Below are 18,466 nucleotides of genomic sequence, written 5' to 3'. Positions count from 1 at the left end.
ATCAAAAGCTCTTAGGTTTGGAACACCACTTCCAAACCTAACCCGCCACATATCTAAAAAAACAAGAAAATGAGAAATCAATAGGACAATAACTGATACAAATCATACAAAACATCATAACTAAATAACAATATGAAATTAAAATTGAAATAAACAAATAAATTACCTGGGCGCATCGTGGTACAATTTCACATTACCGCAGGTCTCGCCATATCATACAATGCATTGTCGTAAAATTTTATTTCCTTATGAATCTGACCTTGAGTGCCATAATCAGGGTTAAACCTTTCAATGCAATCCAAGAGACCCTTGTTGACTTCCCTGTTCACATTAAATGTAGGGGAGTATCTAAATGCAGGATTTAAATAATACATTGCAGCATGAAGTGGTTGATGAAGCTTGCCCAATCCACCTATGATCAATGATGTTCCATATATGAAAATGCAATTTTTTCTTTCTATTTAAATTATCTCTAATGACCTCTTTTGCCATATCCATTGCCTTATAGCATAATTGGCAAACTCGTGACTCGGGCTCGGATCAGACTCCTATTGGGTCATCGAATCAGCGGGTTGACTCGGTGACTCGGACGAGTCGGGACTCTATATTTTATAGTGACAACACATGAATAAGACATGAAAATAACTAAACTTCAAGCTAATATGTCAATAGATAAGTTGCAAAAACATATAATTATACGTGATTATTAAAATTTTCCATTGAACAATATTAAATTCTTCATAATAAGTGACTTTATATAAGAATTATGCATTAAAATAATAAAATACATGATAAAAAGATTTATTTAATGGGTTGGATCGGTAGTCCTGAATCGTGACCCAGTTGGGGTCCTATCTGGGTCGACTCGGGCGATTCCTGAGTCGACTCGTCGGGTTTGCCAACTATGCCTTATAGAGATAACCCATAGCTGATCTCTCTTCACTGTCAACCATTCGAAGCACCTTCACCAAAGATATATTTATTCTTGACAACTTAACACATGAATCCTAAAATTCATTTCTAAATACAATATCTACAATTTCTCTTGGCTTTCTTTTTTTTGGAATGGGGATATGCATTCCACTCATCTGAAGAAAACATCTTTTAAGTGCACTTCTATTCTTTACAAGACTCTGTACTGTCAAAAAATTCGTAGCAACTGTGCTGCGAATCAACTCAGCACCATTAGTATACTTATTAAGTTCAAAAGCCATTCATGATTATAAATAATTTTTGTAATTTCTTGGCCGCATTCAATTGTATGTCTATCTCATTCTCATCCATGGTGCCAATGTCCTCAAGCATGAGGTCTATGCAGTGGGTAGCACACGGGGTCCAAAATAATGACACATAATTTTTTGCTAGTTCTTTACCTATTGCACTATAATTCGTTGCATTATCAGTAATGAACTGTATAATGTTTAGAGGCTGAACCTCTTCCATAACCTGTTAAAAAACCCTCCACAATATATATGCTGTCTTGGGCGTATCAGAAAAATCAATTGATTTTAAAAATATGGTTCTTTTGGGGCAGTAGACAAAGAAATTTATGAAAGTTCTCGACTTTTTGTCTGTCCACCCAATTGCCATAATGCTGCACCCAGTCTCTCTCCATGACTGTCTCATCTCATCACAATAAGCCTTCACTTCATTCACATTAGCATATAAAATCTTTCTTCTCAAAGCATGATATGAAGGAATCTTGTATCTAGGCTTAATACTGGTTATGACATCTGCCATGACCTGAAAATGAAATGAATTTGCTACATTAAAAGGAATGCATGCATCATAAAACCATCTCCCAACCGCGACATTCGCCTGCTCGACTAAATGCTGAGGAGTCATAGCAATACGAATGCCGGGTTGTGCCATAGGAGCAGTCCTAGGATGAAAAAAGCTCTTAATAGATCCTCTAGATCTACTTTCTCTCGAAGAACTCCCTCGTACTCTTTCTTCTCTTTTTTTTTTGCCCGCAACACTACTACTAGCACTAACCACACATTTTCTCTTCACTGTAGAACTTCTTACTTATAATGCTATGCTAGGGTCTGTAGGATCAGAAGTAGGGAGCTCATCTTTGTCCTCTTGGGGCTGTACATACCTCATTTCTACCTCTCATCTCTTTTTCTTATATTTTTTCTCTCAAACCAGTAAGTAATTGCTGGTATTGCCATTTCACGGCATCCTTCAAAGTTCTTGACATGCAAGCCGCAACATTTAGATGTGTCCCAGCTAAATGATGCTTCAACCGAGAGATACCACCCTGAATAACAATATGGCAATAGTTGCACTTGATTTTCAACAGGTTTTCACTCATTATTTGAGTGCCCCATTGCCATGCCAGACCATTTGATTTCATCTTCCCCCCAAAAAGCTCAATAAGAAGCAAAGAATGAGTTTTTTTTACTTTAACCCACTTCCTTGAGTGGAAAAATGGTAGAAATGCACTCTTCATGAAATCACAAAATCCCTCATCCTTGCGCACAGGTTGATCCCCAAATTGCTCTCACGAGTCCTAGGGTGTGTGGATACCTCTCTAATAGCTTCTACACAAATGAGGGAGTTGGCCCTCAAGAGGTCTTTAAAACCCAAAAATGAAAAGATTACGTTTTGGCTCCTTTTTAAGTACGCCATGTGCATATCATATAAATTTTCTTCATAGTTACGATATGTATCATATGATACGGTATGATATGGACAACCTTGGATATTCCTATTATTGAACCTCACAATGAAATACAAATGTATTCTCGTCGTGCTCAAGACCATCTACCATGTGCATTAGAGAGGTATTCTCAAAGTCAAGACATAGATAAATCTAGTGTTCGAAGATCTACGGGAATATCCCAAGCACCTAGTAGGTTTGTATCCTATGTGTCATTTGAACCCAACTATAGAGCTTGTCTTATGGCCATTCACTCCTATGTCGAATCATCCTCCATCCTCCTATAGTGAGGCAAAAAATCATCATAAATTGATTGAAACCATAATAATGAATTAGAAGCTTTAAAAAAGGCTAAAACTTGAGAAATTCATTCCTTATCTACAAGAAACAAAACCATAGGGTGTAGATGGGTATACAAAATCAAAACTAAAAGTGATGGAACACTAGAAAAATACAACACTAGGCCAGTAGTTAAAGTGTTTAGTCAATATGAAATAGACTACCAGAAAACCTTTTATTCCAGTATCAAGGATGACCACAATTAAAACTCTCATCACTATAGCATCTATTAGAAAATGACCTATCTTTCAAATTGATGTTAAAAATGTTTTTCTTAATGGAACCCTTAATGAAGAAGTCTATATGGAACTACCTCCTGGGTTAGGTTTGACATATGAGAAAGTTCTTCGTCTCCAAAAGGCTTTGTATGGTCTAAAACAAGCTCCTAAGACTTGATATGATTGTTTTAACAATGTAATGGTTCAACTAAGATTTAGATCTTGTTATACTGATATTGCATTGTTTGTTAAGTCTTCTGATGCAGGTATTATCATTTTACTCATTTATTTGGATGATATGATTATCATAGGAGGTGATAAACATGGAGATTATCACAGGAGGTGATAAATAGAGAGTTAATTATATCAAAGATTTTCTCAAAAACATCTTTGATATGACAAATCTTGGTTTTCTTCGATATTTTCTTGGAATAGAAGTGATTTATTCACCCCGTGAGTATGTTTTGTTTCAGACTAAGTATGCAACTGAGATAATTGAAAGGTCAGGTCTTACTGATGAAAAAAGAGTTTACATGTCAGAGGTCATCAATGCAAAAATAAAGAAAGATGATGGAGAACCTCTGAAAGACCCAACTCTATATAGCACAATGATTGGCGCTCTAACTTACCTTTCTATTACTCGGCCTGATATTGCTCATGCTATTCATACTGCTAGTCAATTTCAACATTTTTCCATTATAGCACATATGAGTGTTGTAATAAGGATAGTTAGATATGTTAAAAATACTATTAACCATGGTTTATTTTTATCGTCTTTATCCTCATTAGATGTTATTGGGGAGAAGATGTAAATGATCGTCGATCAACCATAGAATTTTATATTTTTGTAAGTAATTTCTTGATATCTTGGAGATACAAAAAATAACAAAAGGTGTCTCTGTCCTCTACAAAAGCCGAATATCATGTTATGGTCACTACAACTTCTAAATTGGTGTGGTTGAGACAATTACTAGAAGACTTGGGAGTAGGGATGTCAACGGGTCAGGTTTAGTTCGGACCCAGGTGGAACCAAACTTGGATCATATTTTCGGGTATGGTATCGGGTCCAAACCTAGGTCTAATTGGGTCCACTATAAGAAAAACTATACCCGGACCCAATAAGAACTACATGAAGCAAAACCAGACCATACCTTATAAAACCATATTTTTTGTCATTTTTATGTTAAGAAATTGCGGATCTTGATTGAAACTCGGGTCAGATCCGGTTCTAGTATAAAATTTCACAAACTATACCCGGCTACCTTTGGGTTTGGACCCTGGTCTTAATCGGGTCTCCTTATTTATCACCATACCCGAACCCTATAGGGTTTGGTTCAGGTCAGGTCCGGGTAAATCAGGTCCGTTGACACCCTTGGGAGTTTACGTAACTAAACTCTCAAGATTATGTTGTGATAACAGGAACTCTCTCTATATTGCAAGCAATCATACATTTCATGAGCAAACAAAGCACATTGAAATGAATTGCTATTATGTCCGTGAAGAATTCCTGAATAAGACCATGACTTTACCGTATGTACCCTCTGAGACGAATTTCTTCACTAAGGCACTACCCTCTCCCAGATTCCACTTTTTTCCTGGCAAACTCTTGATTGTGATTCCGTGAGTTTGAGGGGGTGTTAGAATATGGGTATATATATATATATTTGTGTCTGTAATATGTTTTACCTTTCAAGGGTATTTTGGCCTTTTGACACTTATAATAGGAACAGCCCATTAGGGGCTAAATTGTTTTTTTTTCTATTTTTATTTTTTCTATTTGTCATTTGCTTTATTGTCAAGGGCATTATTGTCCTTGACAATATAGCCATTGGGAGCTCCTAACAACTAGAATTCTAACCGTTGGGATCTCCCTGTAATGAAGAATGCAGAAGTACAAATTACAAGAGAACTCTTAGAAGAGTTTAACAAAGAGCCAAGTAGCACAATCTCCTAATGTGCACAATACACAAACCCACTAAGGAGCAAATGCCAAAAGACAGAAAATATTATTAATGAGTAAAAAAGAGAGAGAACAAAGCTTGATTACATGAGGGAGATACCCTCAATTTATAGGGAAAAGGGAACTCATAGAGGGGGCCCATTGGGGATCATATTAATGACCGTTGGGGAGCCCCAACGATCATATTAATCACCGTTGGGGAGCCCCAACGATCATATTAATCACCGTTGGGGAGCCCCAACAACTATAAGTGTGGGCCCCCCAATGGTCCCAATACATTAAAAGTAAAAAAAGAAAAAAACTAAAAAGAATACAAAAAATTAAGAAAAAGAAAATCCTAAGAAAGATAAAATGTACAACAAAATGACCAAAATACCCCTATAGGGTATATTTTAACACCCCTCCTCAAACTTTACAGGGAGAAAACCGAAAGTTTGCTAAGGAGGAACAAGAAGCGAGGAGTCGAAAGCGCCTTGGTGAAGAAGTCAGCCAACTGATATTCTTATGTAACATAAGGTAATGTAATAGTTATCCTGAGGCATTCATCTCGAACATAGTGACAGTCCATTTCAATATGCTTGGTGCGCTCATGGAAAGTATGGTTGCTTACAATGTAGATCACACTCTTGTTGTAACAACACATCTTTGATGGAGTTGAGATGAGAATCCCTATATCACAGAGAAGACTTTTAAGCCATACAATTTCCATGGTTGTCATTGCCATGGCACGATATTCAGCTTCTGTGGATGATAATGAAACTTTTTGCTGCTTCTTGCATATTCAAGAAATAAGCGAATCCCCTAAGAAAATGCAAAATCTAGTAGTTGAGATTCGATCATTGGGATTACCCCCCAATTTGCATCAGTATAAGCAGTTAAATCAAAAGATAAAGAAGAGGATAAGAAAAGCCCTTTTGAGATGATGTTCTTGATGTAGCGTACAATTCTCATGACAACAGCCATATGAATTGTAGTAGGAGCTTGCTAAAACTGACTTGCTGCATGAACCGCATGAACAATGTTCAGTCGGGTGATGAATAAGTAAGTAAGAGATCCAATTAATTGATGATAAGGGGTAGGATTATCAAGTAGAACACTATCCTCAAGTCTTAATTTAACATTTATAACTTCGAGAGTGTTTACTTTCTTTTTATCTGAAATCCCCGACTTAGTGAAGATGTCCGCGACCAGCTTCATTTGGGATAAAATGTATTCACAAGTTGAATAAGCCACCTCAATACGACATATCAAAAGTTTTCTTTAATATAGACTTAATGTCATTTACTCCCTGCTTATCACTTCCCGTGATGATCTTATCATCAACATAAAGAAGAAGAATTACAATAGAATCACCTCTTTTCTTAACAAAGAGAGCAGTGTCAGTATAGCAAGAGACGAAACCCAAATTAATTAATACATTGTTAAATTTATCATACCAAACTTTTGGGGCTTGTTTAAGACCATATAAAGTCTTTTTTAATTTCAAAACTTTTTCATTTAAATTCATGTCAGGAAGAGGATCCATATAAACTTCTTCACCAAGATCTCCATTCAAAAAAATATTTTTAACATTAAGTTGATAAATAGGTCATTTTGTAATAGATGCTATTGCAATGAGGGCTCAAAAACTAGTCATTCGAGCATCTGGGGCAAAAGTCTTATTATAATCTACCCCATACTCTTGCGCATATCCTTTGACTACCAATCTAGCCTTATATCTTTCTAAAGAATCATCACTTTTGGTTTTTACTTTAAAAACCCATCTACATCAAATGAGTTTCTTTCCTTGAAGAGGATTAACAATTTCCCAAGTTTGAGCTTTTTTTTAGTGCATTCTTCATTCTAATGTGCATATTGCTTAGCATCATTGTAATGAGATGGTTCATAAAAAGAGTGGATGGCTAATAAACAAGCTCTAAAATGTGGTGAAAAAGACTCAAGACACAAATCTATTTGGTGCTTTAAAGATACGATTTGACCTTCTTTGAGATGATTCTTCTAACGACATGTTTTGAGAAAATTTGTCAAAAGTACATGGATGAGGATTTTCACTTCTAGTATAAACTTGAGTATTATTTACATGTTCATCTAAACTTTCTTTAGAGTCATTTCTTTCAATGTTAAAAGCTTGTTCATTTTGATTTTCAACATTATTGAAAGACTCAAGAGTCTCAATCAGATTTGATTCATCTTTTCGGGGTAGTAAATCAAATAAGAAAGAATAGTTAATGTTTTCTTTTGTTTCATTGTTTGCAAAATCGTTTTCTTATTCAAGAAAAGTAACATCTTTTGAGATATAAAGTTTATTATTTAATAAGTCAAAGCATCGGTATCCTTTTTGTTTTTCACCATAACCTAAAAAAACACATTCAATAGCCTTTGGAGAAAGCTTATCATTTTTGTAAGTAAGAACATAACATTTACAACAAAAAATTCTTAGCCTTTTGAAATCTGGAGACATATTATAAAGTTTTTCAAAAGGAGAAACATTTTTTAAAGATGACAAAGGAGTTCTATTGATAAGATATGTTGAAGTTAAAGCGGCTTCAACCCAAAGTGACTTTGGAATATTTTTAGAAATTAAGAGAGTTCTAGTTGTTTCTATAATATGCCTATGTTTTCTTTCCACGAGACCATTTTGTTGCGGTGTGTTAGGGCAAGATCTTTGATGAAAAATTTCATTTTGTCGTAAATAAGTTTTAAATTCATTTGACATATATTCACCTCCAAAATTCGATCTTATAATAGATAAATTACTTAGAAATTTATTCTTAACCACTGCATGAAAATCTTTAAAGACGGAAAACACATTGGATTTTTTATTTAGAAAGAAGATCCATGTGTATCTAGTGAAATCGTTCACAAAAATTACATAGTATAAAAAACCTCCCTTAGACATGATAGGAGAAGGACCTCAAACATCGAAATGAACCAATTCAAACGGTCGTGAAGAGACAAAACTTCATTGAGGAAATGGAATGACTTTTAATTTACCAAAGATGCAATCTTTACAAGTCATAATCTTTTCATTACAAGAATTTCCCAAAAAAGAGAAAGAAGACATCTTTGAAAATTTTGGATGCCAAGTCTCTTGTGCCAAACTTCTATACTTTTGACATTTACAAAATTACAAAAAGACTTGGATGGAAAAGTCAAAAAATTCATAAAATATAGATCACCCCTCCTATGGCCTTGCCCAATCAGCTTCCCATTGGAGATCCTGCATGGTGCAATCTTTAGGTGAGAAAAATACTTTGCAACCATGATCAGTAATTTGAGAGACCGAAAATAAGTTTAAATTGATTTTTGGAACAAAAAAATCTTGAGAATGTTTTAAATCAAGTGTTTCGATATTTTTAATTTTCAAAGAAGTCTCGTCAGCCGTTGATACATAAGATGTTGTGGGGGTGGAATACACATTAGAAAGGTTGTTTTTATATGGTGTCATATGAAAAGAAGCACCGGAGTCCAAAATCCACATACCTGGAGGACATGAAGATGTTGCGATGGCGGCACCCGAAGTAGATGAACACTTAAGGAGATGTTGAAGTGCCTTCGAGATTTGATTTAGAGTATCCTTAATGTCTCGTCCATTGTTGCTTCTTCTTTATTTTTGACATTTTCACCAACCGCAACTACCTTTCCTTTAAGCTTAGGGCAAACCAGTTTGATATGACCCGGTTCATTACAATAGTGACAAATAACATCTTTTCTAAAGCCATTATTTTTGGCAAAGTGAGGAGGCCTATAGGGCTTAACATTGGATCCCGGCCTTGTAACGACCAAGATTTCATCACTTTTATGAGTCATATCAAGACGAGTTTCCTCTTGGCACACTTCGGCAATGGCATCTTCAATAGGTAAGGCCTCCCTTCTATGAAGAAGGGATGCCCTTGTTTAAACTCTGGTCTAAGCCCATGAAGAAATTGAAAGAAATGTTCTTTTTCAATTTGTTCCCTTCTTAATTCAATATCTTTCGGAGCCACCCACTTGGGCTCAAGAAGAGCAAGTTCATCCCAAAGGGAAGATAAAACACTAAAATAATCACGGACACTCATCTCCCTTTGTTTAGTGGATGTAATCTTTTCTTGACAAAAAAATTGTCTAGCTAGATCCTTTTTAGGTATACATACTCTTAAGAAAGAACCAAGCTTCATTGGCTATTATAAACTTGAGAATGTTGGCACAAATCTTTATGTCAACATTGTTCATGAATAACGCCAAAATTTTGGCATGGTTACTTTCTCAATCTTTTACCTTGGTTTGATGTTTGTTGATAGCTTTAATGCGATCCTCACCATCAAGAGCCTTTTCAACACCACCTTCGATCTTGGTGAGTTTCAATGTTGGTTCAAGAGTGGTCCCCATCATGAAGCCCCACAGTTTCTTTCCACGAAGATGGTTCTCCATAGCCGATGCCCACATCAAATAATTTGAACCATTGAGCTTGAAGGATAGCTCAACTCTTGATTCGTGCACCATGGTGAAGAAGAGAGGTAGAGATGAGAAAGAACTTACAAGGATCTTAAAAATACTTTCAAGATTACAAAGAAACCAATTGGCTCTTATACCATGTAATGAAGAATGCAGAAGTACAAATTACAAGAGAACTCTTAGAAGAGTTTAACAAAGAGCCAACTAGCACAAGCACATAATGTGCACAATACACAAGCCCACTAAGAGGCAAATGCCAAAAGGCAAAGAAAATATTATTGATGAGTAAAAAAAGAGAGAGAACAAAGCTTGATTACATGAGGGAGAGACCCTCAATTTATAGGAAAAAAGGAACTCATAGAGGGGGGCCACTGGGGCTCCCATTATAGTGGTTGGGATAAGAGTGGGCCCCCCCAATGGTCCCAATACATTACAACAACAACAACTACGCCTTCATCCCAAAATAATTGGGGTCCCAATACATTAAAAGTAAAAAAAGAAAAAACTAAAAAGAATACAAAAAATTAAGAAAAGGAAAATCCTAAGAAAAATAAAATGTACAATAAAATAACCAAAATACCCCTATCGGGTATTTTGATATAAATACATGAAGAAGAATATATATATATATATATATATATATATATATATATATATATATATATATATATATATATATATATATATATATATATATATATATATATATATATATATATATATATATATATAAACACTCCCAACAGCTATATTGGGATCTCCTCACTCCCCATGTTGTGTATAAATATGAGACCTTGAGTCCCTTGTAATGGATGCATTTTGTGTGCATTTAAACTCAATAAAGATTATATTTTTATCTTTTGTGTTAGCCCTTTGTGGCTTTGTGTATTTTGCTCATAAGTGGCTTTTGTGATTGTGCATCTTGTAGCCCCTTGGTGGCATTGTTTTTGTGCACACCTTGTTTCATTACAATATAAATAGATAAATTGGCGGTTAAATGATAATTTATAGCCTCTTATGAACAATCTTAAGAATTTTGTCAGGATTCAAACCATGCTGTGCCAAACATGAAGGATCTTGAAGTTGAGGAGAAGCCACAAAAGTCTCTTAATGAAAAACAACAGGTTGGTGCCTTTGATAAAGGATATAAAATCATTTTACACATTGCTGCAAGTTGGTGCATTAGTTGTCATTGTGAATACAGAATTTTGATGCAACATGTTTTAATACATGAGACCTTACGAGTAGTCTTTTCTTGTCTACCACTTTGACCTATTCTTGATTCTCTGTGTCATTGTGCAGGAAAACCAGGATTTGTTGATCAAATGCATCTCACAAGACTTGGGATTCACGGGGGCCAGACCAATTGCTGCTTGTGTTATATACAAATGCCTTCTACACTGGAGGTCCTTTGAAGTTGAGAGAACTAGTGTTTTTGATCGCATTATTCAGACAATAGGCTCAGCTATTGAGGTATTATAGGTTTCTGTACTGTATGATACAATATGTTACATTCTTGGTAGTTCCAATCTCAATATTTCATCTGTTGACATTTGCTATTTGTGTACTTAAGGCACCAGATAACAATGATACATTAGCATATTGGTTGTCCAATTCATCCACTTTATTGTTACTCCTTCAACACACACTCAAAGCAAGTGGAGCAGCTAGCATGACTCCACAGAGAAGGAGATCAGCTGCTTCCTTGTTTGGTAGAATGTCTCAAGTAAGAATCCTTTTTATTTGATCGAGTATAAATTGTCTTTTAAAGTACTTCATGCATGTAATGTTTCATTTATTTGAAAATGTTTCAGGGTATTCGTGCTTCTCCTCAGAGTGCTGGGATATCATATCTAAGCAGTCGGATGATTGGTGGCCTGAATGAGTTACGTCAGGTTGAAGCCAAGTATCCAGCTTTGCTCTTCAAACAACAACTTACTGCTTATCTGGAGAAAATCTATGGGATGATTCGTGACAATCTGAAGAAGGAAAGCTCTCCCTTGCTAGGTCTGTGTATACAGGTGATTCAATGCATCTAAGCCTTTGTGATTCAACATCTTTGCAAACTTTCTATTACTTTCTAGTTTGTAGGGATGGTCTTCCTCCCATTGCTTATATGTTTCAGATTGATTACAGGCACCAAGGACATCTAGAGCAAGTCTAGTGAAAGGTTCTCGTTTTCAAGCTAATGCTGTTGCTCAACAGGCTTTGATTGCTCACTGGCAAAGCATAGTAAAAAACCTGAACAATTTCTTGAAAATATTGAGGGCTAATTATGTGAGTAGCTTATTATTTTTCAGTGATCTTGACAAACTCTTTCATCAACCTCTCACCCTGGAACTTACAGGTACCTCCATTCCTAGTACGGAAGGTTTTCACCCAGACATTTTCATTTATCAATGTTCAACTTTTCAACAGGTACCAAAAAGATAACCTAAATAATTTGCAAATTTAAACTCGTGTATTTAACTTCTATTTCATTGTGGCAGTCTTCTTTTGCGGCGTGAGTGTTGCTCATTTAGCAATGGGGAATATGTGAAGGCAGGACTTGCTGAATTAGAACAGTGGTGTCATGATGCCACAGAAGAGGTTGGCATTGTTTTTTTGATTTATTTTTTTCAATTTTTAAGAGGTCACTTGTAACAATGAAATGAATGCAGTATGCAGGCTCAGCCTGGGATGAACTCAAACATATAAGACAAGCAGTTGGATTCCTTGTGAGTTTCTTCTTGTATTGCTCTGTGCAAGGATGTCTTGCTTTGGGTCATCACTTACTAAAATCGTGAACTATTTTAGGTTATACATCAAAAGCCAAAGAAGACATTAAAAGAAATCACTAATGATCTTTGTCCAGTGAGTTAATTTTATCTCTTTTTTTTTAATTTAATATATAAACATAGAGCTTCTTTTCTTCGGTTTCTTTTTCTCATCTCATTTTCATTGTTTCTCATGCCAACATCAGGTACTGAGCATACAACAGTTGTACAGAATTAGTACAATGTACTGGGACGACAAATATGGCACACATAGTGTGTCTTCAGATGTAAGTTCTAGAACCTGCGGTCTAATTGTTGTTGCCCATCTCTGATCCATGATCAGCTGACATGCACCTCTAATCACCTGATTATCTCTTTTAAGTCACAATGTGACTCATGGGATCAAAGAAACCTAGAACGCGGAGGTCTACCTTTCTCTACCATGTCTTCGAGCACCTGGCAACCAATGACCTGAACTTGGTCTCTGAGTCAAGATTTGCATCCTGGCTCGTGTGTTGGCTCATCCCTATTTTGCAAATTTATACTGTTTATTTGTTGTAGCTTTTCCAGTACTTCCCTATGTTAAAATTTTCAAATCTTCATTCTAGTTGATACTCCTCGTGCAGCTAGAGTGAGTTCACTCTTTTGATTATGAAATATCTAGTTGTTCTGAGTCTTCCCTTACATCTCAAACTATCAATTTTTGAGTTTTGATCAATCTCAAGTGTCATGCGTGTCCTCGCCTATGACGATACCAATATTTTTGAGGATTCATGAAAAGGTCCTCTGTTGTGGTAGGTTATCTCAAATATGCGAATACTGATGACTGAAGACACTAATAATGCTGTCAGCAGCTCCTTTCTACTGGATGATGACTCCAGGTAAGTGCTTTCCTATAAATCTGTCTGAACCTTATCTGGGTAATGTTTTCTTACAATATCAACTTTATGCAGCATACCGTTTTCGGTTGATGAAATCTCCAAGTCAATGCAGCAGATCGATATATCAGATGTTGACCCACCACCCTTGATCCGTGAGAATTCAGGATTTGTCTTCTTATTGCAACGTAAGGAATGAGCCCGAAGAAGACTTTCTTAATGGCCTTTTCATCCTTTCACCCAGAATCTCATAAATTCTCATGGTCCAATTCTACTTAGCAACACCTGTGAATACAATTCATCACGGTCTTTCCACATTTTCTGAATCCCTCATTCCAGTCCAAAGGCCCAATGACATCTTCCCATCTATTTTTCATTTCCCATAGAATTGGTTTGGTTTTTCTTGGATGTCAGTTCTTCGGGTGGTTGGAATCTTTTGTCCCACGTAATCCTCCCATAGATATAGTGTGTGCATGTGAAAATTAATATTTAAAAGATCTTGATCCTTGCCGAAAGACTGCACCATGTACAGCTTTTGCTCGGAAAATTTCTTTTGCTGGTTATGCAAGTTCAGCTCGCCCATTCATCAAGATGGTCTTTCATGTAGTTTGGTGTATTGTATTGTATTTTTTAGTATTGCAATCGAGAAGTGGTTGATTCTTGTAAGTTGTGGGTCCAATGACAGTAGCTACATCAGCAGCCACATTTTTTGGCCATAAACATTGTAATTTGTATTTATTCATTAGGTTGGGAGGGGGCTTCCAGCCTTTGTAATGTAATGTTAATATGTTGTGCTTGACTGGCGTCTCTTTCTTTGCTTTTCCCATAGATGATAACGAGTATTTGTAGTTCAAAATTTGTAACAGAGCTCCACCTATTTTATAACTAGATTAAGGTTATGTTTGGGAGAATTGAATCAGAGGTTGCGTTGTAGTTTCCGTCATGCTCTCATACTCTTGCTGTTTGGGAGCAGTTGTGTTGCTGAAACAATGCATTGGGAATGGTGTTGGCAGCCCCAACACCACATTTCAACACCTTTCAGGATCAGGTGTTTTTGTCAACTCCATCTTTCTACTTCACATTGGCAAAACAATATTTTTGGCAAGACATTGAAACCCTGTTTCCATCCCATTGCAAAGCTCCCAAACATAGCTTAAGTTGCAATTCCAGATGTGGCAGAAGTTAAAAGCTGGAATTGCTTGAAGTGTTTCAAGGTTCGTGTCTTCTATGGGCCTGCCCTTTGCGGCTGAGGCCATCTCGTCTGGGATAGAGGGTCGAGAGTCTGGAGCCCCTCGACATCTCAAAAGTTGAACCACAGAAGGGCGTGCGTGTGACTTTATCACGAGTGCAATTGTGGGGCCAATTTTACTCTTGGAAGTTAAGCACCCAGGGTGGGGGCCAAATGAGGCTTGATCCTGGTTGGCTTACTCTTCATCAAAGAAAAAAAGGTCTTTCATGGAGCTAATCTCAAATATTAAAAAATTCAACGAAATACTGATTGACACTGACAAAAAAATCTGCAATTTTATGCAATGAGTTTAAGTTGCTCATTATGTACTGTAGACAAGTTCGCTATGAGGCTTAAATGTTGAGGTCTGGATAGTTAGAATCACTGTTGAGAGTTGATTATGGATAACATGCACTCAAGCAGAACATCTCAGCTAGATCCAAAAAAGGATCAGACCGTGAATGTTGATTAGCATGCTGGTGCAGGTCAAGCTCTGATCATGGTGTGTCAAAGACAGATAGGCCTATATTGCCAGGACTGAGATAGGGGTGCACAAAATTGCATTAAATCATTAGAACATTTAATACTCATCCATGAAATATGCAAGCATAAACTCATGGACAGTTGCATTATTATTATTATTATTATTATTATTTATGACCAAGGACAGCCAGCCTCCCTGAGAGGTAAAACTCCGGGCTGAGGACACGACCACCCAGCCTTACGTGCCCCAACCATGACAAAAGCAATGACAGCCCCCATGAGCCAGCAGGTTTCGATCCTGGGCCTTCAGCTTGACACAGGACCCTGCTGACCCACATCAGTAACCACCGCTGTGGTAAGAGTTGCATTAATTTTATTAAGAACTTGTCCAACAAAGCAACTGCTTGAAGGGCTACAAAACAAAAAGCAACTATGACACCATTTTAGTTCAAGTCATGAGTGCAGAAAGCTGAATTTGAATCCTTGGATCTCATATCATAGAAACTCTCGTCTGAACCCCACAAACACAAAGCCTCTCCCCCGAACAGGACAACAGATCCTCGGATCTGTATTTCACTCCCTTTATGTCAGGGATTCCCTGATATAATATTGGTGCTTGAATCACTCAAGGTATTGGAATGTGGCCTGCACCACATCAGCATGCCCACGTCACCTCATATCCTAGAATTTGAGATCCAAAGGATTCAAACACCGGTAAAGTGAATCAGCATTTCCAAATGGAAGAGCAAAAATGAAAGAAAGATTGTAGCTCTTTGGGGGTATGTGTAGGGTGCATATATCTGATGTTGATCTTGGAATTCATCATGAAGTCATGTCTTTGTATGCTCTCAAACAATATATATATATATATATATATATATATATATATATATATATATATATATATATATATATATACACTGAAACCGAATATGTGCTCAAATGTTTAGTTACGAACTCACGATTTTTCGCATTGGTTAAGAGACTAATTCTTTACCAAGAATAGAATTCATGCACTAAAACAAGTCATTCCTCATGAGGTCCTATTTCAATGTACAGGACTGCATTATGCATGTATTTTTTTTAGGCCAAACACTCCCATTGCCTAACCACACATTGCCTGGCCTCCCGTTGGTAAAAAACTTGAGGTCTCTCTGCCCATCCGAGAGAACGCCCAGCTTCAGCATTGCTACAAGGGATGCCCCTCATGGGTTTCACTTTCAAACTCATTACTCACCGTAGAAAAGAAATTTCGATTCAAGATAAATTAACTATCTTTATTTTTTTTTTGAATTTATAACCTAAAGAAACCACACCCGGCACGCTGGCTCAACCTGCCATACCTACCACTATAAGGGTGAGGGTTAATAGTGGCGACCTTTCTCACTGCTGTAGGTCTATAACGGTGACAGAAAATGGTCACCAATTTTTGGCCTTAGTTGAGTAATAACAACGACAATTATAAGTCAATGTTAATGTGTGATCCAACACTGATGAAGAATCTCGTTAGAACTGCACAAATTTCTGAATAAATAAAAGAGAGAAATTTCTTATTTCAACGTATTGAGTCAATATATATATATATATATATATATATATATATATATATATATACACATGTCATTTTAGAGGAAAAAAAAAGAGTTAAGGGAAAAATCATATTTTTTCTAATTTATTTTTAGAATTTTAAATATGGGAATGCATTTGTATCGATATTCTAAAAAGAACGGTCTTGATTTAAAAAAAATCGGAGTTGTAATGCATCCGGAGCACTCCCGGCAAGTTTCGGGGGGCATAGTGATAATTTTTTTGAATTTCAAGGATAAATATGACGTAAAGGTCATAGTTGTCCCACTCTTGGTTGACCAGATTCAGTCAAACCCCATAGAACTCTTGTTTATTTAAAATCATATCTTAATTAAAAACCTAAAGGTGAAATAAAATTTTGACTAGGGATCTATTTAAAAATGGTAACTAAGAAAAATGTAACTAAACTAACCTAGCTAACTAGACCAAAAAGCAAACTAACCTAGTTAGATCCTAACTAAACCACCTCTCAAAACCATATGGCAATTCATGGTTTTGAGCCTTATGTTTTAAAGAGAGAGGGGTGCCCCCCCTTGGTCTTTCCAAGTGGTAAGTTGATCTTGCCATTTGGCAAGATCTCCTTTGCCTCTCCTCCCTATAAATACCCCCCTTCCCTCTCCTTTTCTTCATTCTCAACTTCGCCTCTCTCTTCCTCTCCTTTGCTCTCCTCTCTCAGCACCAGCCCCCTAGCCCACCCCCCTTCCTTGTGGTGGTTTCCTCCTTAGCCTAGACTCCTCTTCTCTTCCCCTCCTTGAGCCACCTCCTTCCCTTCTTAGTTAGGCTAACCCAAACTGATGTAGAGCATCTAGATCATCAAAGCAATAAAGATGAGTTGGATCCCAATCCAACTCACCAGACCCGATCTGAGATGCAATACCTCGCGGATCCAATGACATGCAGGACTATCTGAGTCCAATTGGATCTCCGAGAGACTAAATCCATTTTGATTATCATATTTCAATGTATGAGAATTTTGCTTTTACTTTTCAGAAATTACAATTTTTATTTTTGATTCCATTTTGTTAAATTGAGAAATCATATCAGATATTTTTTCTTGTTTTATTTTATTTTTATTATTTTTAGGTGCAGGATTCTACGAATCCGGATATTTCTAGTGCCTTGTAGGATCTTTTTATGGCACTAGAGGGTGTACGAGGTTGCAGGGTAGCTTTTTTCTTTTTGCCTTAATAAAAATATTAGGCCTTTTGTTTTGGGTCTAGTTCATAAATTGTTTGGATCTTGTCTAAGATCCAAACCCATTTTAGACCTTATGTGGTGCCATTTTTGAAGGACAAATTTAGCCATCATTTGAATTCCAACTTTGACTCAGGAGTCAAAGTGGCTGTTGGAGGTGTTTTAATGCTCATTTCAAATTTAGCCTTGTGAGTGACTATTTTTTGGCTACAGACTTGGGAAGGTCTCCCCTCCATAATAAAGAGCAATTTTTGAGGTTTAAGAGTCCAAGAGGGGAGGTCGACCAACAACTTTTGGCTATTGTTTTGAGAAAAAGAAAATTCTGGAAAAGAGAACGAGTGTGTGGAGGAAATTAAAGAAGGGAGGTCAGTTTTCTTGGAAGAACTCTAGTCGTGTGGTGGAGTTCAATCTTTGAGGTTGTCATGAGGAGCCTTGGTGGGCTGAGAATATTGTTGCTGCGATTCCACCTTGTTGCTGCCATGAACCTTGGTATTTTGTTGCTGAACCGTGTGGTGTTGCAGCTGCAGTGCGAGTCTTGCTGGCTGCAAACAGATACATCTATCTAATTTTTACAAACTTGTTTCTCTTAGCATTTCTGTTAATGTATGGTCGTGTGTTGATTTTTGTTGGAAATTTGTTGCTCAGAACTGAGTTTGGTTTGGTTTACAAACTATTGAAGTGATGCTTGTGTTGAAATCGAAATCATTACTTGTTGAAGTTCCTC

General features: G+C 36.6%; 1 protein-coding gene across 2 annotated transcripts in view; it reads left to right on the top strand.

Moving 5' to 3' along the window:
• The window catches only part of LOC149829423 (myosin-17-like), a 65,948-nt gene extending 51,902 nt beyond the window's left edge, over positions 1-14,046 (top strand). Inside the window, exons 28-39 of one of the 2 annotated variants that reach the window (XR_016433703.1) lie at positions 10,660-10,740; positions 10,919-11,089; positions 11,190-11,342; positions 11,431-11,623; positions 11,753-11,893; positions 11,964-12,034; positions 12,106-12,205; positions 12,277-12,333; positions 12,413-12,469; positions 12,579-12,659; positions 13,171-13,253; positions 13,326-14,046. Coding sequence is in view for 1 of the 2 variants with exons in the window: in XM_090015930.1 (XP_089872056.1) it covers positions 10,660-10,740; positions 10,919-11,089; positions 11,190-11,342; positions 11,431-11,637; positions 11,753-11,893; positions 11,964-12,034; positions 12,106-12,205; positions 12,277-12,333; positions 12,413-12,469; positions 12,579-12,659; positions 13,171-13,253; positions 13,326-13,449 (1,326 nt within the window). In the remaining variant the exon portion in view is untranslated. Of the gene's footprint in view, positions 1-10,659; positions 10,741-10,918; positions 11,090-11,189; positions 11,343-11,430; positions 11,638-11,752; positions 11,894-11,963; positions 12,035-12,105; positions 12,206-12,276; positions 12,334-12,412; positions 12,470-12,578; positions 12,660-13,170; positions 13,254-13,325 lie in introns of both variants that reach the window. The other variant, XM_090015930.1, reaches the window with a different exon arrangement.
• Positions 14,047-18,466: the final 4,420 nt, after the last annotated feature.

The sequence above is a fragment of the Nuphar pumila genome, chromosome 8 (genome assembly GCF_984573655.1).
Source record: "Nuphar pumila chromosome 8, dmNupPumi1.hap1.1, whole genome shotgun sequence".
NCBI lineage: Eukaryota > Viridiplantae > Streptophyta > Magnoliopsida > Nymphaeales > Nymphaeaceae > Nuphar > Nuphar pumila.
The sequence above is the reverse complement of the archived record's forward strand: the minus strand, read 5'-3'. Positions and strand labels throughout refer to the sequence as shown.